This window comes from Camelus bactrianus, chromosome 13 (assembly GCF_048773025.1).
Source record: "Camelus bactrianus isolate YW-2024 breed Bactrian camel chromosome 13, ASM4877302v1, whole genome shotgun sequence".
NCBI classification, from domain to species: domain Eukaryota; kingdom Metazoa; phylum Chordata; class Mammalia; order Artiodactyla; family Camelidae; genus Camelus; species Camelus bactrianus.
Window position 1 is genome coordinate 62954869 of NC_133551.1, and position 25853 is coordinate 62980721.

Here is a 25853-nt window from a genome sequence, read left to right on the forward strand (position 1 = left end):
CTGCTAAGTTGGCCCTAATGGCTGCTCCCTTCCCGCACACTGCAAACAAGTCTGCTTCCTGTCACTTGGGGTGAACTTGGCCAAAGGTTCATCTTGTTTCGTAAAGGAAAGCAACTTAACAGCTGGACTGTTCTCACCAGGTAAGCGAGACGGGCTGTCACAAAGCTTTTTATTTATTTTTTTTTAATTAAAAGCCATAAACATCTCTTCCAACTCACAAGTCCACAGAGCTCTCTAAGGTCCTCAGGTGATAGACGTTCCTACCAGTCCATGACTCTGAGTCCTGTGACCCTCGCTGGACTGGCCCTGTCCCCACTAAGGGACAGACCCCAGGCTGCGTCCCTCCTCAGCTCTCCCAGACAGGCAGGCAGCCCAGGCTATGGATACGGCTGGAACCAGCTAGGAGGCAGGGTGTCCAAGGCCCCAGGGCTGGGCTAGGGCCTTGGCATTCCTGAGTGTCCTCGGCCTTGACCCCACTCCAGGACTTTCCACAGCCCAGCCCCACCCAGCCAGAGTCAGGTGAGTCTTGCGAGACGTCACCTGCCTCCAGGGCATACAGAGCCCAGCCTGGGGGTGGAAGACCAGCAGAGCAGCAGTGGCAGTACTGGGAGCAGTAAGAGGAGGAACTCAGCCATGCTGCTGGAGAGTTCCTGCACTTCATCACTCTTTCTTCTGTTAACCTTCCATGACAGGCTGCAATACTGGTATTTTCCAAAGGAGGAAAATACGGCCAAAGGGTTTCTTGCCCAAGTCGGTTTCCTAAACTTGCCTCACCGTGAGAATCCCCTGGAGAGCTCCCTAAAAATACAGCTTCCTCAACCCCAGCCCAGACCTGCTGCATCCGCAGCTCCTGGGGAATCTGGGTTTGTAATAAACTCCTTTGGTGAATCCTCTCAGGCAAGTGGCAAGACCCATACTCTTATTGCAGCAGTTTTCCTATCCATTGGCCTCATATCACTTCCCTAGAGCCACGCCCATCTGCCCCCTGATGGGGGTGGGCGAGCTGCACGTAGGGGTGGTATTTCAACCTGTGATGCCAGCAGACCCCTGGCCTCCCAAGCCCCCACCCCAGGAGCACACAGGGGTTGCCTGAGTTTCCACCCAGAGAATAGGGCCAATAGGACTAGGGGTCCCCCAGCGTCCCCGAGAGCCGAATCGCTCTGCTCCTCCCCAGTCTGAGTCAGCCTGGACAAGGAGGCCAGGTGTCACCACCAGGGCTTGTCCCCTATTGCTATCCACCTCCCCAACCCTGCCCCAGCTTACAGAAAGTAGGACAGAAACAATGAGCTGAGGCAGGAATGGCCAGAGTGATACAGTCAGCCCCTGCCTCACCTGCTGGCGCTGGTGCTGGTGGGACATAGCTCTGATACCCCAACTTGGCTGCTCAAGTCCAATTCCCTCTTCCCATTCTAAGGAGGAATGGGCATAAAGAAGGTGCATTTTGACCTCTTAGTACGAGAAGAACAGTAATTGGAATTAACTGAAGTATGAGAGTGACAAAGGGAGGGGAGACTGAAGCAGAGAGAAGGAGGGTAGTGGTGGAGGGGGAAAGCACTGGACCAGACAGTTCTCCACTTGGCCACCAGGTGGAGTCAGTAGCCAAAGACAGTTTGGTTGCTGCCTGAAAAAGTGGTGTGGAGGTTCAAGGTGGTTGGCAGGTGAAATAGGGTTCAAGAGACTGTCCTTCATATTCATAAGTCCAAAGAGAGAAATGAAAGGGAAAAGGAAAGGAGAGAAATAAGGAAACATTTTGAAAAGTACTAGCCATGAGCGAGGTAGTTTATCACGCACGTCACCCATTTTAACCACATTCGAATCTCACAAACATTCTGCAAGACAGGCATTCATTTATTCACTTTTAAACATGCATTGATCAAGGGCCCAGCTGTATGCCAGGCACTGCTCTTGGGGCTAAGGAGACAGTGAACAAAACAGGCGGACAAGTTCCCTCTCATCGTAGAGCCTACATACAATTTACAGACAAAGAAATGGAGCCCAGAAAGGAGGCCAAGTTCCCCCTGTTAGTGAGAACAGGTGCCAGAGGCTGGGATTTAAACTAAAGTTCATATAGCTCCAAGTCCAAACTCTACTCAACATAGCCTCATGTTAAGGCACATCAGGAAGAATTAGGGCATCCCTGGGGCTTGGTCAGGGGAGGGATACCTGGGAACTCCACACCCATTCTTTTTTGTTATATCACTAGTTTGTTTTATTTTTTAGAGTCCATATATAAGTGATATCATACAGTATTTGTCTTTCTCTGTCTGACATATTTCACTTAGTATAATACCCTCCAAGTCCGTCCATGTTGTTGAAAATGGTATTATTTCAATCTTTTTTATGGCTGAGTAGTATTCCATTGGCTATATCTATATCTATCTATCTATCTATCTATCTATCTATCTATATATATATATCTATATATATATATATATATATATATATATATATATATATATATATATATATCTCACATTTTCTTTATCCACTCATCTGTCGATGAACATTTAGGTTGCTCCCATATCTTGGCAATTGTAAATAATTCTGCTACGAACATTGGGGTGCATGCATTTTTTTGAATTAATGTTTTTATTTTTTGAGGGTATATACCCAGGAGTGGAATTGCAGGGTCATATGGTATTTCTATTCCTAGTTTTTTGAGAAACCTTTGTATGTTTTTCCATAGCAGCTGCACCAATTTACATTCTTGTCAGTAGTGTACGAGGGTTCCTTTTTAGGAGACTGAGATTTTAACTGAAGAGCTCACTTGTGTGTTCCCTCTCTCTCTCCCTCATGAGTAGTCCCTGAGGCACTAGGAAGAATGACAGGCACAGTGTTGCTTGTCCCCTGGAGGGGAGGGTGGGCTGTATCTCTGGACTGGAGCTGGCACAGGCTTCCCCAAACCTGCTCATCCTCTGAGACCTGGCTCCCCTGTACCTTCCTGATCATCCCCTGTTGCCAGTCTCCCTGTCTAAATCAGAACTTCTCCAAGGTCAAGGGTCTTACATTTTCCATTCTGCATCAAGTGCCCACCAGGCCTGGCAGAGGGTAGGTTTGAATGAATGTGGGGGAAAGAATTGAGATGGGAGGCGGGAGCAAAGGTCAAGAAGAAAGTTCCCAGGGTGGCCACTCCGGAAGCCTGAGAAACTAGGACAGTGAAGAAAGTCTGGCTTCCCCTCCTCTCCTGCCTGTGCCATGCCCCCACACACGTGACCGTGGCTGGGCGAGGGCTGGTGGGCAACTGCTGGTGGGGGGGGGTTGTAGAAATGAGAAGAAACCTACTTCCATTTTAGCCAGTGACAACTTCTAAGCACTAAAGACTCTTATTTTTAAGTCGCACCCCTTCCATGTCTTCATGACGTCTGGGTGCCCAGCCTAACTGTTTTCATTTTCAGAAGAGTCAGATCAGAGATACTGAGTGTCTTCCCCAAGGCACCTGTCAGTTGGGGGAAGAATTCAGATCAGAATTCCCAGCAGCTGAGAAAACCACCCCTAATCTGTTTTCCATACAAGCAGGCCTGAGCTGTGACCTTCTTTCCACTTTAACGAGGGGCTCGAGCTGGGCAGAAGGGACAGGGCTGAGGGGAGGAGCTGTCTGGGGAGGTGGGGTCGGGGTGGGGACAGCTCCACCTGCTGCTGCCGCCTCAGCTATGCTGGACCCAGGGACCGGCCCCTCCTATCCTCCACCCCCCTCCCCATAGTTCTCATCCATTGTCATCACACTGTCTCAGCGCTGCTATATTTAAGGCCCGTGCAGGCTCCAAGATCACATTCTTCTCCCAGTCTCTGCTGAGCCCAGGGCAAGAAGAAAACTAGGACCCTCTTATCCTCCGGAATCTTCTCCCCAGAGACACCTCAGTGGGCACGGCTGCTTCTGTGAGTCACTTCCAGGGATCAGGGTTGGGGAGGGAGACCTCCGGACAGTGAGACCCTCGGCTTTCCATTGGGAAATAGTGTTTGTGTGTCTGTGTGTGTGTGTGTGGGTGTGCGCATGCCCACATATTGGGAAAGGATCCTAAAAAATTTGGGAAGAAGTAGACGTGCTTCGGCATCACCCCAAGTGGAAATGGGAGAGGGTTCTAGGAAAAAATCCCTGCCCCATCTCACTGTTCTCTGTGGCCCAGTGTCTTCTGAGCTGAGCCTTCTGAGATATGAAAGCTACAAAAAACCCAAACCATTTAGGGATGTCCTAGGAAGTAGAGGCTTTCCTGCAGTCGAGCAGGAATCAGCAGGGAACAGAGGGGCTGGCAGGTCCAGCAAACCTAGAGCAGTGCTGGCAGAGCCCCGCTTGGCTGGCCCAGCAGGCAGGGGACAAGAGCAAACCTACAGGGTCCGCATCACAGGACAGGGAGGGCATTTATCCAGGCTGAGCTCACCGGCACGAAACCGAGGCCCAGGAGGGAAGGAGCTGCCTCACCTCCTCAGTGGTGGGTTCAGAACTCCGGCCTCAGAATCTGGTGGGGCACTTAGAGCCTGTCCTGGCCTACTCGGACCCACACACACGGCGTTCTGGAAAGAGGACAGGGGAAGCTGCGATCTCCTCACTGCTTAATCCCAAGCTTCAGTCAGTGCTTTAAAAAGAATCGATGGCTCATCCACTAAAGACAGGGTTCTGGTTGCGGGAGGCCCAGGAGGTCAGGGATGAGCGCCAGGCCCATCGCTGTGCTAATCAGGAACAGAGCATCCACAGAAGGGAGCCAGCAGCTGACGCCAGAGAACGTTAACCCTCAGCTGCTGGGGCCAGGGCCATGGCGTCCCGGGACAGCTGGAGGGCCTCCCCACCTAGGGTGGTACCCAGCAGCTCTCTTCTCGGGCTGCGAGGAGGAAGGAGCAGAATGAGCCGGCCAGTCATTCCCTGGGTGCAGGCAGACCCTCTTCCTCAGGAGGGACCAGATGGGAAGCCCAAGTAGTGACAGTCCCGTTACATTCTGCCCAGGTCATCTCTCAGGAAGTCAAGGGAGCCTCAGGGGCAGCCCTGGGTCCTGGCTAGTACTCTGCGGTAACCCTTGGGTATCCTTTGTGGACACTCAAAGAGGGCAAACTTTTTGGAACCTGAAGGAACAAATTCCCACTAAGATTGACCCTTGAGATCCTGAGCCCCCAACACCCCAAAACAGGCCCTTCTGGGCCACGGATCTCCAACGAGGCCAGCGGGCCTACCTCCCACGTCATGGACTTAGAGAAATGGTCCCCCATGTGCATGTTCACACCCAGGTCAGAACACAGTCCACACACACACACACTTTGCCCAGCCAGCAGGCGCCTGGGCAGAGCTGGACCTCACAGAAGCAGACAGGACAGTGCTCAGGCGGTGGTCTCCTCTTCTGCCTCCTTCTTCATGCCCAGGGTCTACGTCAGGGCCAAGTCCGGCAAGGACCCTCCCAGGTCAGGGCCATTCCAGGGGTTCCACCCAGCATCCCAGAGCTTCAGCATCAGGGGGCCTCAGAGGCCTGGTGGTGACACCAAGCCCCAGATCTGGGAAAGGACTTAGTGAAGAACACAAAGCTGGCTGGCTTGAGGGCCCCTACTCTCCTCACCTCCCTCCCCACGTCCACCGTTTCGCTCCTGCTCCAGACCCATTTGATCCAACCTTACCGGGCACCACCTGGGGGGCCCAGACCTGAGCTTCAGGAATATGAGGGAGGGTCCCATCGCTGTGAAGAAAGTGTTGTGCACTGTGTCCCCGGCCTCAGCCATGGCCTGGCCAGGAGTGGATGCGAAACAGAGGTCAAGAGACCTGGGTGCCAGTCATAACCCCACCGCCAGCCAGCTTTGGTGACCTTGGGCCAGCACTCCTCCTCCTCATGAGTAAAATGGGATAATAATGGCACTGTGTCAGATGGGTCATTGTAGGAACCAGGGTCAATGCATTTGAAAACTCCTAACACGGGACCTGGCCCACAGCAAACACTCACTGTTGGGACTTTTAATTCACTCATGCTTTTATTCAAGAGTCAAGATACACAGATACGACATAATTAAATAATAAAAGGAGGCATTTTCTGAATCAGAGCTAAATTGTGGGGTGCAGGTAGAAAATATAGAAGGAATTAAAAAAAGGGAGAATTTTAGGTGACCTGTAGTTTCTCAGCAGAGCTTAGAAAAATAACGTTAATGTCTAATGCTTATATAATACTTACTAAATGCCAGGCACTCATCTACTCTTTATGACCACCCTAGGGGTCTGCAGGCCCATTTTATAGATGAGGAAACCAAGGCCTAGAGTCTTGCCCAAGATCATACACTTGTAAACTGGAATGAGAAGTTGGGCTCACCCCCACGGATGGGACCCAGAGTCTCCAGTCTCAACCGTGGCACTAACTTAGGCATCTCAGCTCGGGCTTTGAAGCATGAAGAGCATTAAGCAGGCCAGGAGGAGGAGACGGGGTCTCCAGATGAGGAAAGCAGCCCAGGCACAGGCTCAGAGGTAGGACTGAGTGTGGCATGTGCAGGCAGAGTGAGGACGCGGGCCCGTCTGGAGCCACAGAATATCCCTGGACATCACAATGTTCAATCACCCACAGTCTGGGAAGCTGAGGCACATAAAAGGGAAGGCCTCACCCGGGTCACGCGGAGGGACACGGGTAGGGTGAGCCCGCAGCCAGGGGCTGCTCCCCACTGCAGAAATCTGCACACTCAGGGGCAGCGCGTGGGGTGGTGGACAAGCCAGGCTGAGAGTGTGAAGCCCGCCCCGTCACCTGGGGCAGGTCCCTCTCTCCCTTGAGCCTGAGTGACCCTGTCTGCCCACTGGAGAGAGAACCCCCGACCGGCAAACCTCCCAGAGATGCTGGAGGACCACACAGGGAAGGGATAGGCAGACGCCTGGTGGAGTGACCGTGCACCTTGGCTTGGCAGGTTGTTGCTCTCGCAGCCATGACTCTGCCTCGCAGCTCGGGAAGCGTAGGGGAGCCCCAGCCGGCGCAGGCCATGGAGGTGCACAGGCTGGAGCGCCGCCAGGAGGAAGAGCAGAAGGAGGAGCGGCAGCACAGCCTGCACATGGGCTCCTCCACGCGGAAACGGACCTTCCGCAGCAGGTGGGGCGTCAGGGCCCCACCCCGGCCACTGCCCTACCCCCAGGGCCCCCAGACTGAAGGGGGAGGCCTGGCCCTGCTTTCTGAGACCCCAGTGTGAGGAGGGAGGCACGGCCATGCGGGCTAGTACCCCGAGGTGGGTTGATGCAGCCCTGATCTCTGGGAGCCCCCAGCCAGATCCCCCAGCCAAACCTGCAGGAGCCGTTCTCTCTCTTTCTCTGGGGCCAGTGAGGAAGAGTATCAGTTCAGCGACGCAGACTACGCGCTGGCTGCAGCCCTGGCTCTGACGGCCTCCTCAGAGACATCGTGGTAAGTCAGCTGACCTTTCCAGAGAACCCTGGGTCATTCTGTCCAGTCCCCTGCCTCCCTGTTGGGCTCCCACACTCAGCTGAAAGAACCTGCCCAAAGTTACACACCTGGAGTGAGGGGCTCCTTGGAGGTTCAAGCCTGGGGCTGTCTGACCACAAAGCCCACTCACTGCACCACCCTCTGGATGGGCCCACAGGCAGCAGTGAGGCCCTGGCCCCAAGGGAGAGGGTGGGGGTCTGCACATCACCACCCGGCTTCACATGGTCTGGGAGGAGGCAGGGGGTGGGGAAAGGAAGAACAAGTAAACCAGCCCAAGTTTTGGACGTGAGTCCCGAGGTGGGAAGGCCTCTGAGCTCGAGAGCATCCGGAAGCCGCGTAGGGGGCTAGGAGCCGGGGTTCTGGTCCTGGCTGGCCTGGAGCCAGTCACGCAACCTCAAGTCCCTACCCAGTAAAATGGGGGAGACTAAGGCCTGTCCACTTGGTTGTAGTGAAAATAAGAGGAACAAGGGTTTGAGAGCCTTATGAGCTATATCGATAATATTTACTACGCATCCTCTAAAAGCCAGACCCATTCAGGGTGTTTTGGACGCAAGAGAGGGTTAAGGTTGCTCTTGTCCTCAAGAAGCTTAAGGTGCAGCTGGCATTGCTGGGTGCAGGGAAGGCACGGCTGGGATGTCCCCCATGACACCACCCCCATGCTCTCCACCTGTGATGGCCTCTGTTACCGCAGGGAGGCCCAGCTGAGGCGCCAGACCCACACCGTGGAGCTGGAGGAGCGAGGGCAGAAGCGGGTGGGCTTCGGTAACGAGTGGGAGAGGACAGAGATCGCCTTCCTACGGACCCAGTGGCTGCTGCGCCAGAGACGAGATCGGAAGGCGCTAAGACGGCGGGTGAGGGGGGTGGAATGGGGCTCCCTGGGCCCTGGAGCCAGGGACCCTTCACATGCCGCCCACCTCACCCTACCCTTGGCTCAAAAAGAGCTGGGCATCCCAGGGCCCCCACCCTCTAGTTGTGTGACCTTGGGCAAGCAACTGATTCTGAGCCTCAGTCTTCTCATCCGTAAAATGGGTAGATGTGGCATCGATTCTCATGATTGAGGTGGGAAGTAAATGAGACTGGGCTTGTCAAGTCACTTTCCCAGTGCTTAGAACACAGATGCCCTTTAGGAAATGCTATTCCTGACAAATGTCAGGGATCTAAGCCACTTCCATAACCCCTCCCTGGGCAGGACAGCAATAGCTACAATATTTACCTGGGCTTTATCAGCACCCACGTTTTCACATGTAACTCATTTAGTCCTCACTGCAACCCCACAGGAGGGGGAAATGTTATTACCATCCCCATTTTACAGAGAAGGAAGTGGAGGACTCGCCTTTGGTCTCACAGCTAGTAAGTGACAGAATTTGGCTTTGACCCCAGGCCAGCCAGTTCCAAAGCCCACACCCTGCCCTCTGGGCCACGTCACACTGCCTCTCAGCCACCAGTGAGGGGGCCCCAACCCACATGGGTCCAACTCCAGAGCCTGGGTGTCAGGGGAAAGGCTACAGCAAAGATGGGGAAGATGTGGTGCCCTGGCCCAAGGGAGTCATAGACCCCCTCCCGCTTCCAGACAGAGGAGAAGGTCCGGGAGGCCAAGGAGCTGAGGGAGCTGTGCGCCGGCCGGGGGCCCTGGTTCTGGATCCCGCTGCGCTCCCACGCTGTCTGGGAACATACCACGGTCCTGCTGACCTGCACTGTCAAGGCCTCGCCTCCACCCCAGGTCACCTGGTAAGCCACTGCGGCAGGAGAGGAGGGCCTCCAGGATTCCGTGAGTGCCCAACAGCTCCCTTCCGGGGGCCCAGTCCCTCCCCTAGAAGTTTCTCTGACTTAGAAGAGCTGCAGACCCACAGACCCTGAGCTCCGCCCACCCCCAAACAGAGCAGCAGCTGCTGGGAAGCTCAGGAGGGGCTATTCTCAGCTGCCTCCCAGCCAGCCTGGGGCTGGAGGACTGGGCCCCGGGGAGCCAGCACTTGTGAAAATATGATTCTGATGTCATGAGAAGGCAGCTGCTCTGAGCTGGGCACCCCCGGGGTTGCGGGATGGTAGTGGGAGAAAGGTCAGGGCAGGTGTGCAGGAGAGGAGACAGAGAGGCAGGGGCCCTACAGCGCGAAGGAGCTCAGGCCTGCAGTGGGAGCCCCGCACCCCAGGCCTAGCTCGCACGCTCTCTACTAACTCAGTGTATGGTGTCAACTACATCTCTTAACCTCTCTGATCCTGCCTCAGTTTCCTGTTCTGTAAAATGAGTTGAAGATCTCCTGTCCAACTTGCATGCGTTGAGGATTTAATACCTCAAAAATACAGAAGCCCTCAGAGCTTGAAAGGCGCTGGGACAGTAGGAGGTGCTTTTCCTGGGAGTTTGCCCATAACAGAGCCACGGAGTTGAGGCCTTGCTGGCTGAGGGGCGGGGAGGCAGGTGTCTCCTGAGCTGGTGTGGAGGAAATAGGGGTGGGCACCGCCAAGTCTGGGTCTCAGTTCTACCACAGACGGACGGCTGTCATTCACACAGCTGAGTCCACTGTTCACTGAGTTCCCTGAGGTCTAAGGCCCATTGCCAGGCACGTGGGGAGATGAGGAAGAGATTTCAACAAATATTTACCAGGAGTGTAATCTGTCCCAGGCCTCGACTCAGGCACTGAGGCATAGAAATGACCCAGACACAACCTGGCCTCAAGGAACCCTCAGCCCAGAAGAGAAACGTTAACATACAGAGAAGTACCTTCACTGGGCGGTATTTGAGATTAAAGAGTGAAAGTGAAGAGGAAGCAGTACCTGCCTCTTCCTGGAGGATCCAGGAAGGCTTCTTGGAGGAGGTGACATGTACGCCTGCTCTTGAGAGTGAACAGACCATGGTCTGGTAGCAGAGAGAAGATAAGCACACAAATAACTGAGGCCACACAGAAAAGCAACATCTTATACTTGAACCCCCTTTACACTGACCCAGCACTTTCCTCTTATTTGAGCCTCAGGGCCATTCATGAGGTTGGGACTATATCCCATTTCACAGGTGAGGCTATCAAGGCTCAGAGAGGTGATGTGACTTGTCTAAGGTCACACAGCCAGCGTGAGCCAGGATTCAAACTCATGCTTCTTGCCTCCCAGCCCAGAGCTCCTTTTACTGGCCGAGAGAGTAGGAAGATAATCATTAGCTGTTCTTTTCCTTAAAGCATATTTAATGACTAAAAAGGCAGAGAAAGAGAAAGAGTTCAGGTGAGGAGCACTCAAGAAAAGTGTCCTGAGGGAGGTGGCTTTGGGGCTGGTCATTGCCAGATGGCATTCATTCAAATTCCATGGGGACCAGGGCAGTTCTTTCCTGCAAATTGCTGGTCTGGTAAGAGGGCCGCTCCCACCAGCCAGCCTGGGTGAAGTGGGGGTCACCACCTCAGCTGTCCCGGCCTGGTAGCCAAGCCCTGCCCTGCACTGGCGCTGAGGCCCACATCTCAGGCATTCCATGGAAGCCTCCGGGGAAGGCTTCCACAACAAGGAGCTGAGCATTCCTTGTAAGTGGCAGAAGCCAAGGCCAGGCCCGCCTCCAGCCGGAGGGACTCAGGTGGCCCCTGGGGATCGGGTTTTCCATCATTAATCACCACCCGGAGGGCCACATATCATCCTAGGATTGGCCTCCAGAGCTCTGCCCAGGCCCTGGTAGACACCCAGCCCCCAGGTCAGGAGGAAGATCCTGGCTCACTTGGCTGAGGAGTCGATTCATTCAGCAGTTATTGAGCACTTGCTGAATGCAGGGGCAACAACAGGGCAAGTTCAGCAAGGCCCAGTCTGGCTAAGTTCACACTGCAGAGTGGGCCCTGGCCATGATTCATCGATGTCAGAATCAATCTCCCAGGCCAAGCAGCCTTAAAAAGTAAAATCTAACACCACAATATGTAAGGGGAAAATTAATTTAGGTAAATAACAATAATCTCACTCTTTAATATGGGTGTCTCTGAGCCAGGCTCTGGGCTGGGCATTTCGCCTCAGCTGTCTCATTTAATGCTGCTTTCTGATTGGCTGCCTCTTAGCTGCATCCACACCGCCCATGCCTTCAAAGGTCCGGTACAGGCAGGAGACTGAAACCCAGAGGGGACAAGATGAGAGGCTGCCCAGGTTGTGCCCAGAGCTGCAGCTGCTGCTTTTTCTGGAAAAGGCAGAGGCCGGCCAGGCTGAGGTGTCTGGAATGTTCCTGACAGCTGGGAGGTGGGGGTGGGTTTTGACCTTGGCCCCCAGGCCTGGGAGAGGTGGAAAGATTGGGCGCCCAGATTAGGTACCACCCTCCCCACAGGAGACTTTCAGAAGAGGGCTCAGCACTGTTTGGTTGCCATGGAGACAAACCGGGCATGAGGGGTGGGTCCAAGGAAGGTGATGAACTGAAGCTGGGGTGCCCTTTCTTGGCCAAGTCCTCCTCTTCAATCTCAGCCACCGCTGAGGCTGACTGTCCATGCAAAGGCCTCAAGGACACGGAGGCTCAGAGAGGGGCACTTACTTGCTCAATGTCACACAGCAGGCTGTGTCAAGAACTCAGACCTAGCTTTCACAGACATTCAGTTGCCAGCCCTGACTCCTTAAGCCTCCAGAACATCCCTCAGTGGGCAAGGCCACCTCACTGCCCAGTGCCTGTGGCAGAGAGATCAAGAACCCAGGGTTCACAGAGAACAGAAGGAAATCTCCAGGGTGCAGTGGGGCGGGGAAAACTGATGGGCCATCCCTGGGAATCGCCTGGGAAGTTTTAACAACACTGATACCCAGGTCCCACACCCGGAAACTCTGATTTCATTGATCTGGGCTGCAGCCTGGGCATGGAGATTTTGTCTAATGGCTTAACTAAAATAGAAGGTTTTTTTCTTTCATGTAAATGTCTGATGTAGACAGCTGCTAAGGCAACTCCACCCCGCAGGTTCCTCAGGCCTCTTCCCACTTCCAGATGGCAGCCGTCGTGGTCATATTCTTGCCATAGGATGGAGGGAAAGAGGATGTAAACAAGGGCAAAAGGTGTTATCAGAAGCAGCCACATGATGCTTGTACTTACTTTCTGCTGACGAGACTTAGATCAGTCACATGGCCACACCTCGCAGAGAGAGCGGCTAGGAAGCATGCTCTATGTCAGGTGGCTTAGTGACAAATTCTATTACCTTAGCATCAGAGGGAGAATGGTTATTAGAGAACAATTAGCAGTTTCTGATGCAAATTCCCAAAGGCTTATGTTCAAAATCTGGACATAGAGATTTTTAATGCTTCCCCACTAGTGATTTTAACAGGAGCCAAGATAAAGAACTTCTGTCCCGGGGGTTGACAAAGGAGGTAGGGATGGGGAATCCTCCTCGGCAATCGCCCTCAGAGAGGAGGAAAAATTTGGGACCTGGTGGTTGGAGGAGGGGCAGCTACTGCAAATTCCGGGCTCCCTCTGCTCTGTTCCTCAGAAGGGAATGAACCCTTGAGCATCTACAGCATTCAGGCTTTACATGCCTTCTCCCATTTGATTATCACAGCAACCCTTAGAGAACAGTGCAATTATTACTCCCATTTCACAGATGAGGAAAACTGAGGTTCAGAGCAGTGAAAGTGCCGCCCTGGGTCACCTAAGTGAGGGTCCAGATCCTTCCTACTCGGAACCACACTGCCTGCCACAGACTACTTGTCTCCTCAGGTACAAAAATGACATGCGAATTGATCCCCGCCTCTTTCCCGCCGGGAAGTACAAAATCACCAACAACTACGGGCTGCTGACGCTGGAGATTAGGAGGTAAGACCATGAGCCTCAGAGGGACCCACGGCCTCCAGGCCCCAGCACGACTGAGGCCAGAGCAGGATTCCAAACCCTTCCTCAGAGCTGTTAACCCAGGCAGCTCATCTTCAGAAGTCTCTAGGGTGCTTGTGAAAATACTGATTCGTGGACTGGACCCTCCTCTCACCCCTAGAGAGGCTGATTAAATAGGTCTGAAGTGGGGCCCAGGAACGGGTATTTAACAGACACTCCCATGTGGTTCCAATGCCTTGGAACACACAGTGAGGAACTGGGACTCAGAGGCTAGAAGCCAAGACTGAATGCACGCTGAGCTAGGCATATTGGGAGAACTCCTTGCTGGGGGAGAGAAAACACACTTACACACACACATGTACACACACACACAAACACACAAACACACATGCCAGGAGAAGCCGTTGGAAGAGAGAGAGTGAGAAAGGCCTTTCAGGAGGTGGTGAGTCTTAAGCATGGGGGCTGTGCAGTCAGGGAAGGCAGCCTGGAGGGGCAGGTGCGGTAGGCCTTTGAAACAAGAGGGATTCCTGCCCCAGCATCCAGGGGAGGAGAGGGGGCACCAAGGGGCCTCTCTGCTTGCTGATGGGACCAAATGTGCCACGTGCTACCATCTACCCTCTTTGCTACCACACTGTCCCTGGATGGAGCTGGCCCAGGCCTCTACTGGGAACAAGACAGGGTTGGCCAGGCTGGTGGTGAGACCTGGGCCTGAGGTTGAGATGACCTGGGCATCTGGCCGAGCGCTGGCACAGACTGGCCGCGTGCCTTGGGCAACTCCTGCTCCAGGATTCTGCCCTGGAGGTGCTGACAGGGCGGGAGGCCATGCCTGGGAGAGGGCTTGTCACCTTGAAGCTGGGTAGAATTCCAGCTGCTCTGTGACTCTGGTCAAGTCACCTAAGCTCTCTGATCCTGCAGGGGCAGTAACAACAATACTTGCAAAGGCCTTTCCCTTGAGGTGGGTTAGGCTCGTTATATCCTGAGCTTTTCAGAGGAGGACATGGAGGCATGGAGAGGGACAGTGGCAGTCCAAAGGCACCCAGCTTTGTGGAGGCAGGCCCTGGCCTAGAACCTAAAGTCTTCCCCCAGGCTTTCCTCTGTGTCTACACAGAGACTTGCGTTTCCCTGGAGCCCAGCAGTCTCTGGGGGAACGTCTCCCTCTCTCCTTTTCAGATGCACCATTGAGGATGCAGCCACCTACACCGTGGTGGTCAAGAACGCCTTCGGCCAGGCCTCCGCCTTCGCCAAAGTCCTTGTCCGCAGTAAGTCCCCCTGCCCCCAGCAGGCCAGGCTGCCCACAGCAAACCCAGGATGAGCAGATGAGGACATGGGTCTGCCATCAGACTTGGGGAGGGGCTCCCAGACCGGGGGTATTTGGCCTGGGATCCAGTGACCAGGGCAGCCTTGGGGACTCCCGCCTCCCTGGGACCTTCCGCTCTCAGACTGTACAACCCACACTCCTGTTCAAGGGGACCCCACCTCCCTATCCCCAAAGAGAATGCTCATCCCATCGTGTTGGGCTTGGGTCCAAATCCAGCTCAGGGCCTCTGGGAGGGCAACCTGGCCACCACGGGTCCTCAGTGGCAAAGGCTGAGTCCCACCAACTCCCCTCCTGACCCCACAGCCCCATTTGGCTTCTGGTGAGTGTTTCCCAGCTGGTTCAGGCGCCTCCTGGAGGTTCCCCGGGGGCATCTGAAATCACAGCCTAGTGCACAGAAGATGTGCAGGAGTCAGCCAGACCAAGTCTGCACACTGGCTCTGCTACCCACTGGCTGTATGAGCTTGGGGGCCACCCACTTCCCAGAGCCTCCCACCTGCAAAGCGGGAATCCCACTCCTGCCCTCTGACACTCCTGCTGATTTAATGAGATGATTTAGCTAAAGCTTGGCTGGAGCAGGCTCTTGGGGAAGGATAACTTTCCCTCCCCCACCCCATGACCAGGGCAGATCCCAGCCCAGGAGGCCTCACTTCTGAGCCCTGGAGAATGAGGGTCTTGCCCTCAGGGCCCTGAGAGAGACGCTGTGTGTGTGAGGGTTCATGCACACACACACACACACACACACACGTGCGTGCACACACTGGGCTGCTAACAGGCTGGAGTCCAACCCTCTTCCCACCTCTCATCAGACCTTGTTAAAATGTCTTTCACAGCCTCTCCACCCCTCTGCCCTCTTCCCCAAATAGCTCTTGAGAGGCAGCTGTCCTGCTGCCAGGCCAGGCTCTCTGCAGAATTTGAGCTGTCCCTATAGGCGGTGCCCAGAGTCAGAAGCAAGGTCAGGCATGGGGGCCTGCCTCCCTCTGTCCATCATCCTTCCCATCCTTTCATCCACGTCCCCATGCCTCCTTCCATCAAGGTCTTTCCAGGGACCGGTGTCATGTCATGGCTTCAGGCTACTAGGGGGCATGCTAGGTGATCAGGCCTCAGTTTCCTCATCTGTTCATGAGAGGATAATAATGGCAGCAACAGACAGGGCTGCTGTGAGGTTTAAATGTGTTAATAAGCAGCACACGGTGTGCACTTTGTGAACGAAAGCGATTCTCTTTCTTCCCTGGTGGTCTGTGTCCACGCCACCTTGGATCTCACACTGAAGCCTCCAGGAGGCCCTCTTGCACTGCCCTGGCCCTGCCAGCTCTCCCCGACCCCACCAGAAATCCCAGTCTGACTAGGCTCGACCTCTAGGACTGTGGGATCTGGCGATGGGTTTGGGTAAAGGAAGGAAACCACTCTTTATTGAGCACTGACTGTCAGGCTCCAGCTGAGGACTTTGTTCACGTGAACTTACTTATTGAAACCCTGCCACCACCATCAGGTAGGAATCACTGTCCTCATTTTACCCATGAAGAAACCAAGGCACAGAGAGGTGAGGGAACTTTCTCCAAGCCAAAGGGAGAGCCACTAATAGACCAGGACTCAAACCCACATCCAAAGGTCATGCCTCCCAAATTTAATAGGAATGTAGGGGCTGAACCTTTTCAAACTCCATTTGCTCTGTGTTTTTCAGCTTACCTGGGGAAGGATGCTGGCTTTGATTCGGAGATGTTTAAAAGTAAGGAGGCTGGAGGAGGGACGGGCCTTTGGGGAGGAGAGTGTCTGGGACTCCTCGTCGGGCACCCACATAGCCCCCTTTGTAATATAGCCACCCATTGTGCACAAAGGGATGTCCACATGGGGTTTGCCTGTAAGCTGGTAATACTTGTAGGCTGGCTCCTGGGGGTCTGTAGGCACCCCAGAGCTGCCACCAGATACTGAGCTGTCCAGTGGCCGGAACAATAAGAAAGGCAAAGCCAAAAAGACAAACAGACATGGCCCTTTGGATATTTGCCATTTTGGCTCATCTGGTCCCACCTAGATAAATCTCCCCAGCCCCAGCCCCAGGATCAGGCCCTCTTCCCCTTGTTAAGATCACCTCAGGCACTGTGAATCCTGACCCAGAGGAGTGGGGCTGCCCCATAAGGGTCCTCGCTCCCATCCAAGCCCCAGGCTAGGCTGGAGGCCTCAGAATACTTCTGCCCTAAATTTCTGTTCCCACCTAGGATTGATGTTTGGCCGCAGCGTGGAATTCACATCAGTGCTGAAGCCAGTCTTTGCCCGTGAGAAGGAACCCTTCTCCCTGTCCTGCCTATTTTCGGAAGATGTGTTAGACGCCGAGCAGAACATCCAGTGGTTCCGAGACGGTGAGGACCCCTAGTCCTGGCCCCCAGCCTTCAGAGGCAGAGGTGGAAGCCAGAGAGGGGCTAGAACCCTGGCTCCACCCCAACCCCGGGACCTCCACTGGAGAGAGGAACTCAGATATGCCTCTCCCCCAACTACTGCGAGCTGAGTCCCAGGTGCTGAGGAGACAGAAGGAAGCTACACAGCCAGGTGGGGTCAGATCAAGTCACCTGCAAAGGGTCACTGAGCACCCACAGTGCCAGGCCCTGTGCCAGGGCGGGGTGGGCACAGACACGCAGGAGCTCATGGGGTTCTCCGTCTGGAACTGCAGCCACTGCCCACTGAGAGCCTGCAGTTGGTCAGGCGTTGTCTCAGCCCTTTATATCTGTGGATCCCCTCAGCACCCTAGGGTAAGAGATGACATTTGAAGCAATGAGAACAGAGGCCGGGAGGCAGGTCAGCCCAGGAGTGTCAGGGCAGGTGGTGACAGTCGCCTAAAGGCTTTTCAGAGTCAGGGTTGTGGGTGCAAATAAATAATTGCTCCTCATGAGCCGGAAGACCGCTGGGGGATCACAGGCCTGGGCCGGGGCAGCTAACACAGGAAGAGGTGGCCCAGGCAGGGCAGAGAAGGACGGCCGGACCCCCTGCCCCATTCATGACCAGGCCTGCAGCCAAAGGACAAGAAGTACAGCCCCTCTCCCCCCGGGGACCCTCCTGCCTGAGCCTGGGGAGGCTGCTTGGGCCGGGCCTGGGGACGGAGGAGGGGGAAGCCATGAGCCCTGAGGAACAGCTGCAATTACAGACCGAGATGTTTGCCCAAACCTGTAGATCTTCCAGAACAGAGGTGCTGACAGGAGGGAGGGGCCTTTGCTTGGGGCAAAGAGCAGGATGGTCCCACAGCATGGCCTCGGGGGGAGGCCTAGAGCCCCAGAGCCCCTTCACTGAGCCCCATCCCTCCCACTAAGGTCCCACCTACTGAGTCCCCACTGTCCTCACCGACCTCGACCCCTCAACGACCCCTCTACCCTCCCTGACACCCCATTTCAATGAGCCCCCCTGGCCCTTTCCTGCATCCCCACCCTCCTCAACAACTACCCCCCACTCATTTAGTTCACAGTCCCCACCCACTGAGCCCTACCCCCTTCCTAGAGCCTCCAACCTCCCAAAGAGCCCCTGACCCTCACACCAGACCCCATCTCTATCATTCCTACTTCCACACAGAACCTCCCACTCCTCACGGAGCTGCCGACCATTTCCCTAAATGCTCGTTCCCTCACTGAGCCCCAAGCCCCTTCCCTGGGCCCTGCCCCACCCCTACCCCAAGCCTTCTGCAGAGGAGAGTCCTAGAGGTCACCACCCCTTCCCCAACTCCCCAGCAGAGCCTCAGGCTATAACCATGCTGGCCCTACCTCCACCTAGATCCTCAGAGCATCCACAGTGAGGCCCGGATCCCCCAGGAGCTAACACCAGACCCTCTCTTTGCAGGGAGGCTATTGAGGTCCTCCAGCCGCCGGCAGATGCTCTACGCAGACCGCCAGGCATCCCTGAAGGTGTCCTGTGCCTACAAGGAGGACGAAGGGCTGTACACGGTCCAGGTGCCTTCGCCTTCTGGGCTCCGGGAGCAGAGCGCCTATGTGTTTGTGAGAGGTGAGAGGGTGGGGTGGGGGCAGGGGGCGCAGCTGGAGCCCAGAGACCAGGGCTCTGCCCTTGACTGATTGGCTAAAGGACACTTGGCAGGTCCCCTGCTCCTTGGGGCCTTGGTGGCATCCTATGACCCTCCAAAAGGACAGAGCCTGAGAGCCTGTGGGCTGGGATCATTCTAGTCCCTGATTGATTTCTGTCTCCTGGCTATGTCATTTCACTAGCTGGGCGACCTTGAGCAATTTACTTTTCCTCTATGAGACTCAGTTTTCCCATCTGCCAAATGAGGGGGTTGCTCTGGGACTCAGATTAATTGTGCTGATTGTTCAGGTGTGTGGTACAGAATAGGTCCCTAAAAACAACAGGGCCCCATGACCTCCCTAGATTCTCTCGTTTAAAAGAAAGAGGTCCTGGTCCTGGTCCTGGTCCTCAAGACCAAAGCCAAGCTCCTGGAGGGTTAATGAGAAGAGGATGTTGGGTGGGAGTAAGAGGGAGTTTGTTGCCAAGTGGACATTGACTAGAAGGGTCCTCCCCACACCTCTCTTCCCTCCCTCTGCCCCATCCTGGGTTTCAGATGCTGCAGCTGAGAAGCCAGGGGCTCCAGGCTCCCCCTTGAATGTTCGATGCCTGGACGTGAAGAGAGACTGCCTCATCCTGACATGGACTCCACCCAGCGACACCCGGGGCAATCCCATCACTGGCTACTCCATCGAGCTGTGAGTCGGTCTCTTGAGTGCAGAGCCCATGGGTGCAGATGGCTCTGTGAGGACAAGAGTGGGACCATAAGATAAAGGGGGCCCCATGTTTCTCCTCAGAACAGGGCAGGAGGTAGACTGTGTTATATTATTTAGGGGCCATAGAAGTGTGTCCACTGATACCTGGAACCCCACCGCGGGAGTCAGCTGCTGCCCTCTGGACCCTTTACAGCACAAGCTGACCATGGGAGGGACAAACATTAATACTTTAAATCTGAGCACGTGTGGATTTGTTGGCTGCTTTCCTCCCTGAGTGACAGAGACAGAGCAGCACTGACTCAGGACGGAGGGGGCACATGAGGAAGGGGGGAGCCTGGGACATCCCGCCTCCTTCACCTGCTGCCAGCTCCGAGGTCCTAGCTGGAGGTAACACCTCATCCAGCCACCTGCATACTTGCAACAACCCCTAGCTAAGGGGGAGGGGGAATCCTTCATGCCCCATTCTACAGATGAGGAAACTGAGGTACATGCCCCCAGTGGCAGAGTTAGGGTTTGGACCCATACGTGACCACTGCCCCATCCAGCCAGTACTGTGTGCTGGGGCACTGCCGGAGGACAGTGGTGCCCAGAGAGCGCAAAGAGACTCTGAGGGTCACTCTGGAATGCATACCAACAGGAAGTGGACAGCCCTTGGGTGAAATTCCAACTCTCCCACTCACAAGCCGAGCGACCTTGGGCAATCCATCTCACTCTGTAAACGCAGATCACAGATCCATTTGTAGAGTGAAGACAGTGATCATGCCTAAGGACGAGGACTGCCTCAGTTAAACAAGATGATGGAGGTGAAGGGCCCAGCACAGTTCTGGGCACACAGGAGAGCTCCAGGAAAGGCACTAGCTATTCTGATCAGCATGATGGTTGGTGGAGGATGGTGAAAAGACCTCCTGGGGGCCTGAGGTTGGAGCTGGGCTTTTAAATGGAAAGCAGGACTTTAATTGAGATGAGCTGGGCTAGCAGCCCAGGGCTGGGGACTAGCCCAGGTAGAGGCTCAGACTGGGAAGATGTGAGTCGTGGGCAGGGGCTGAAGCCAGGGCCTCTCCCACAGGTGCCAGGGTGAGTCTGAGCAATGGGTGCCCTGCCACCAGGCCCCCGGCGGGACCTGTCGGTGCCCAATCCAAGGCCTCCTCGAAGGCCAGACCTATCGGTTCCGGGTGAGAGCCATAAGCAGAGCAGGCAGCAGCCTCCCCTCCAAGGCTTCAGAACCAGTTGTCATGAGCGACCATGATGAAGCCCAGAGGAAGACAGGTGGGTACAGAGGCCCTGAAGGGACACTCCAGAGCATCAGTCGGGGCACACTCAGGACTGCCTCACACAGGAGACAGGCAGAACAGGCCCCATTCCAAGCCCTGTTCCAAGGGGTAGACACAGCCCAGCCCTCGGGAACCCCTAGTCTGATGGAGGAGACAGTGCTGTCTTTAGCTACCCCTAGCCTGAGGGGCAAGGTACAGCTCATCTGATGGAAGAAACACAAACCTGTCCACACAAGAACCACAGCAGTTTCTTCAGATGCCCTTAATCTGAAGGAATAAAACGGCCCTGCCTCAGGAGCCCCCAGCCTGGGAGGCAGTGGAGGACACAGCCCTCTCAGCCCCGAGGAGTCAGCCTGACTTGGGTTCACTGTGCCCCAGAGATCTGACCCCATCCCTTCTCCTCTCTGTCCGCATTTGTCCCATCTCTGGGGTCTGAGAGTGGCCCTGCAGCACTTTGAACCGCTGAGAATGCTGGGGCCCAGAGTGGACCTGCCTGGGGACACAAAGCGAGGGGCCAGAAGGCCAGGACCAGGAGCGGGGAGAAACCAGCACCCAGAGCCGGGCAGGCCCGCCCGTCCCCTCCTGACCCAGCCCTCCACACACACCCCTCACCCCTACTTCTCCCTCAACGGGCTCCATTCTCCACCCTAGAGATCCCCTTTGATCTGGGAAGAACGATCACCGTCAGCACAGACGATTTTGAAGGTACGTGTGAACCTCCTGCCTCCAGACACCAGCCCTCTTTGTGGTGCTAGAAACTCTGGGACACAAACTGGCCAAGAGACAGGAGCTGTCCGTGTGCAGGGTGTGGGGAGGCAAGTGTGGGTGGGATCCATCCTGAGGAGGCCAGGTTCTTGGGTGAGTGACTACGCCCCTCGTGGAGAAGGCAGATATTGGGGAAGCTCCCCAGCAGGACATCAGGAGACCCGGGTTCTGGCCCCAGCTCTGCCTGGCCTTGCTGGGTGACTGGAGCAAGTTCCTGCCCCTCTCTGGGCCCCAGTTCCCTCCTCTATGAAGTGAGGGGCTGAGATTCGGGGTCTCTGAGGGCCCACTCATCTCTGCCCCGGATGGCTCTGATTCCAGACTTTGTGACCATCCCCTCACCCCCGACCAATGTCCATGCCAGTGAGATCAAAGAGGCCTACGTGGTTCTGGACTGGGAGGAGCCGAGACCCCGGGGCAAAGCCCCGCTGACGTACTTCCTGGAGAAGGTACGGAGACCCCAGGGGCCCCAGGCCCAGGCCCACCTGAGAAATAGACACGCTGTGGGACAAGGATGTGGGGGAGTTCAGGGAGGTGAGGGGAGAGCCCAGCAGTGTCTGCTTGGGAGACCTTCAGAGAAGAGAAGAGAATTTTCTGCCTGGAAGGGCCTGAGCAGAGCCCTCCACAGTGGCAGAGGATGGATTAAATGACCTTTGAGACTACCCCAAGAGGCCAGTCACTGATGGCAATTTCTGAAGCTGTTCACGGAAATACACAAAATTAAGAGACAGACAATAACAACAGTAAGATCCCCATTTCCTGGGTACCTCCCCACTCCAAGTCTGGCTGGCATCTGGTCACACATTGGGTCAAACACCTCTTCCTGGCCCGGGTCACAGTGGGAGGCAAGCTAGGCTGGTGCCTACACCCCAGGGTCACTGAGAAGCAGCATTTATAGGGCCTGGGGGCAGCAGTTAGCACCAGGAAGGGGTACTCACTGGGAAACTGGGGGCAGGAGTTTGGTGGGGGGGGCAGCTCCCGTGGAATGGATTTCACAGTCGACAGGAGGCAGTGTGGCAGAGTCAAAACCAACATGGTGTTAAAATCCATTCCAATCCTGCTTCTGCTGTGTGAGCTGGTTTGCTAAGTTCTCTGAGCCCCGGTTTCCTCCAGCATAAAACGGAGACCCTACCCTGTGAGGATGAGATAAGTTGCCTCACACAGCCAGGGCCAGCAGCCCTGGACTGTAAACCCTTCCCAAGGAGATGTTCTTCACTCTGATCTCCCTAAAGGAAGAGACCAGGTTTATCTTCTCATTACGCACTGTGCCCAGCACGGAGCCTGGCACATAGTAGGTGGACAGTACAGGCTTAGTGAATCAACAAATGAAGAAGTTCCAGGGAGGAGTTTCTGGCTCTGGTTGTCCCAATGGGCCTCTCTGCACATTCACAGGTGATCGTATTTCTCCGAAATGGGAAAGCTGTTGAAGATCTGTTTGGGGAGGCTGCAGAGTACAATGGTTAAGACCTTGGAGTCAGACTGCCTGGGTTCTGACCTTGTCTCTGCTACTTACTAGCTGTGTGACCCTGGCCAAGATATAATCTCTCTGAGCCTCCATTTCTTCTTCCATAAAATAGAAATAATTGTATACCCTATAGGGCTAATGTGAGGATCGGATTACCCAAAGCACATTGGGACTTAGAACATAACCTGCTCCCGGTGGGTGCTCAGCAGTGTTCACTGGATTTTATAGCGGTTTCTTAGCCTAGCTGGGTTCTAGGCTACTGACAGCCAGGTGGGCCTTGGGAGGGGAAAGCACAAGGTCAGGGTCCGTGGGTCCCCCGGTGCTTCGAGGTTTTAACTGTCACTCCCAGACTCAGCAGAAGTGGCCTCACTCACCTCACCACCCTCAGCTCTTTGCCCTCGACCTACCCAGAGACCCAGGACTCATGGCTGCCTTTGGGGCCCCTGATGTGGTGCAGAGTAAGCAGGCCAAGTTACCAAAACTCCCTGGACCCGTGTTCCCTCATCAGTGGGGAAATTAACACCCACCTTGCAGGGTTATTGTGAGATTTCAGCCATGAACTCGTGCATTCGTCCCACAAACAGACTGAGCACCTCCCACGTGCCAGTACTCTTCTCAGACGTGGGAAAAATAGACAAACCCCTGCCTCCAGAGCTGAGATGTCAGTAGAGGGTGGGGGACGCATGTCAAAAAAGATGAATCAGTGAAGTATTTGGCACATTCACAAATGGTAGGTGCTTATGAGAAACACAAAAAGGCTGGAGGTGATTTGAAGTGTCGAGGTGAGGGGCTGCTGACATTTTAGATGGGGGCTGGCTGGCGAGACCTCCCTGAGAAGGTGCATTTTGAATAAAGGCCTAAAGGAAATGAGGAGCCAGCCAGAGATTTCTGGGGGAAGAATATTCCAGGATAAGGGACCAGCAAGTACAAAGGCCCAGAGGCAGAGGTTGGGCCTGGCACCATCAAGGGGCAGCAGCGGGTCATGAGCCTGGTGCGTGAACAAAGAGGGCATGGATAGTGGCCACACAGGTGGCAGGAGTCAGGCCAGGGAGAAGCTTAGGCTCTGAGGAGATGTGGGGCTTGGGAGGGTTCTGGGCAGACAGGGATGTGATCTGACATGTTGTAAAAGGTTCCCTCTGCTTGTCATTTGGAGAAAGACTAAGCTAAAGGCAGAAACAAGCAGTGAAGAGGCTATTGAAATAACTCAGGTGAGAGACGATGGTGGCTTGGACCAAGGTCGTGGAGGGGAGCATGAGGGTGGTAAGCCTTGCTTGGATTCTGGGTAGATTTTGAAGGTAAAGCCAACTGGATTTGTTGATGGCACATATTGTGAGGGGGCAGGGGTGAGAAAGAGTCCAGGATGGCTCCAGGGATTTTGGCCTGAGCAACTGGAAGATCTGGAGCCACTTGCTGGATGTGGGCAGCGCTGGTGAGGGGGCGAGCTCCAGGGCTGAGTTCTGGACATGCTGGATGTGGGATGCCCAGCAGGCACCCAGGTAGAGTTCTGGGCATGCTGGATGTGGGCTGCTCAGCAGGCACCCAGGTAGAGACATGGTGAAGGCAAGTGGGTCTAGAGCTCCGGTGGTGAGGGGCAGCCTGGGCCAGAGAGAAAAGATAATGAAAACGTGTGGGAAGAGCCCAGCCCAGAGCCTGGCCCAGGCAACACTTAACCAATGCAGGTTTCTCTCTTTGTCACAGTCGGTCATAGGTAGTGGCACCTGGGAAGCCATCAACTCTGAAACACCTGTGAAATCCCCGAGATTTGCCCTTATGGATCTGGAGAAAGGGAAGTCGTATGTCTTCAGAGTGCGAACGATAAACCAGTATGGCATGAGCGATCCCTCGGAGCCCAGCGAGCCCATCGCCTTGAGGGGGAAGCCAGGTACCTGTGTGATGCCGGAGACGGGGGCAGGCCAGGCCAGGCTGTCAGCACCCAGGCTCAGGACCCCATGGCTTCAGGGACAGAGCCACGCCCATTTCTCTGTCCTCGACCACGTCTATCTACCATGAAGCTGAAAAGGAACATGATTGCAGGCCTGTAAAGTTTTAGGACATCAGGAATCACATTTCTCTGGGCAGGAAGCTCTAGACATTTTTTTTTCTAGATCAGCAATTCACAAGTTGCAGAATCCAGCTGGGTCCAGCACAGGAGCCGAGGGTGATCAAGCCGTCCCTCAGTTCTAAAGGTCTCCAGCCAGAGCCTGATCCTGCCTGGTGCGGCCAGGAGGGAGCCCCTGAGCAGGCCTCCCACCCTCTTCCTCCCTCTCGGGGTGGAGGCTAAGCAGTCCCTAGCCTGGCTCACCAGGTAGGTGGGACACCTCTCATCCACACAGCGTGGGCCTGGGCAGGTCATTTCTGTGCTGCAAACCTTGGTGTCCTCCTCGCCCCACCTCTGGCTCCTTCCTGAGTCTCTCAGCAGCAGGTCCATCCTGGTCCTGACTTCCCAGGGTTCCCTCTCTCCTCTGAGGCCTCTGAGGTCTGGAGTTCTTCCCTTTTTGATCAGATCAGATCAGAGGGTTCCCTGAAGCTGCCATCACCAACTAGTCCTTTAAGGGGCCCAGCTGTAGCAGTACCCATCCGAGAAGAGCCTGATACACTGCAGGGCCCATTTGGAGAAGATTTCAAAGTCCTAGATTTGTTTGCACTGCTTCAATAATGTAGAAAAGATAGATAGATACATACATACATACATAGACAGACAGACAGACAGACAGATAGATAGATATCTCAAGTATAAATAGGTTGGTGGGCAAATGGTGTTTTTCTTTAATTCTGACTTGGTTAACGTTTAGGCTTGATTCAGGGGCCAGTGAGTGGTTTGTGATTGGATGTGGCAATCTCTGGACCACAAGGCAGCCTTGGGGCAAGGTTCTGGTACAGTTCAGAAAAGGAAAGGAGAGAAAAAGAAGAAAGAAGAGGTGAGGAAAAAAGAAAAGGCATTTACTTGTATTATAAAAGTGAAATGATTGTACAAAAATGGGAAAATATAAAAGAAGCGAGAGAGTGAGACAGAAAAGAAGGAAGGAAGGGAGGGAGGGAGGAAGGGAAGGGAAGTAAAAAGAGAAGTAGGAAGCTCCTGTATTTGCCATTCATCCAACCATCCACCCATCATCTAGCCATGGCAGCCCCTATCTCAAGGAGCATAGTCTCAGGGAGCCAAAGTTGAAGCTTCAAGGAAAAAAATGAAGTTTCCCAGAGACTGAAGA

General features: G+C 54.8%; 1 protein-coding gene across 1 annotated transcript in view; it reads left to right on the forward strand.

The window, feature by feature from the left end:
* The first annotated feature begins 3681 nt into the window (after window positions 1-3681).
* The window catches only part of MYOM3 (myomesin 3), a 44523-nt gene continuing 22351 nt past the window's right edge, over window positions 3682-25853 (forward strand). The window contains exons 1-15 of the mRNA XM_010957348.3: window positions 3682-3876; window positions 6856-7034; window positions 7260-7340; window positions 8071-8230; window positions 8950-9107; window positions 13015-13110; window positions 14296-14384; window positions 16125-16169; window positions 16657-16797; window positions 18260-18421; window positions 18990-19131; window positions 20216-20415; window positions 21072-21125; window positions 21504-21631; window positions 24346-24529. Of these exons, the coding sequence (XP_010955650.1) occupies window positions 6874-7034; window positions 7260-7340; window positions 8071-8230; window positions 8950-9107; window positions 13015-13110; window positions 14296-14384; window positions 16125-16169; window positions 16657-16797; window positions 18260-18421; window positions 18990-19131; window positions 20216-20415; window positions 21072-21125; window positions 21504-21631; window positions 24346-24529 (1801 nt within the window). The 5' untranslated portion in view covers window positions 3682-3876; window positions 6856-6873. The remainder of the gene's footprint in view (window positions 3877-6855; window positions 7035-7259; window positions 7341-8070; window positions 8231-8949; window positions 9108-13014; window positions 13111-14295; window positions 14385-16124; window positions 16170-16656; window positions 16798-18259; window positions 18422-18989; window positions 19132-20215; window positions 20416-21071; window positions 21126-21503; window positions 21632-24345; window positions 24530-25853) is intronic.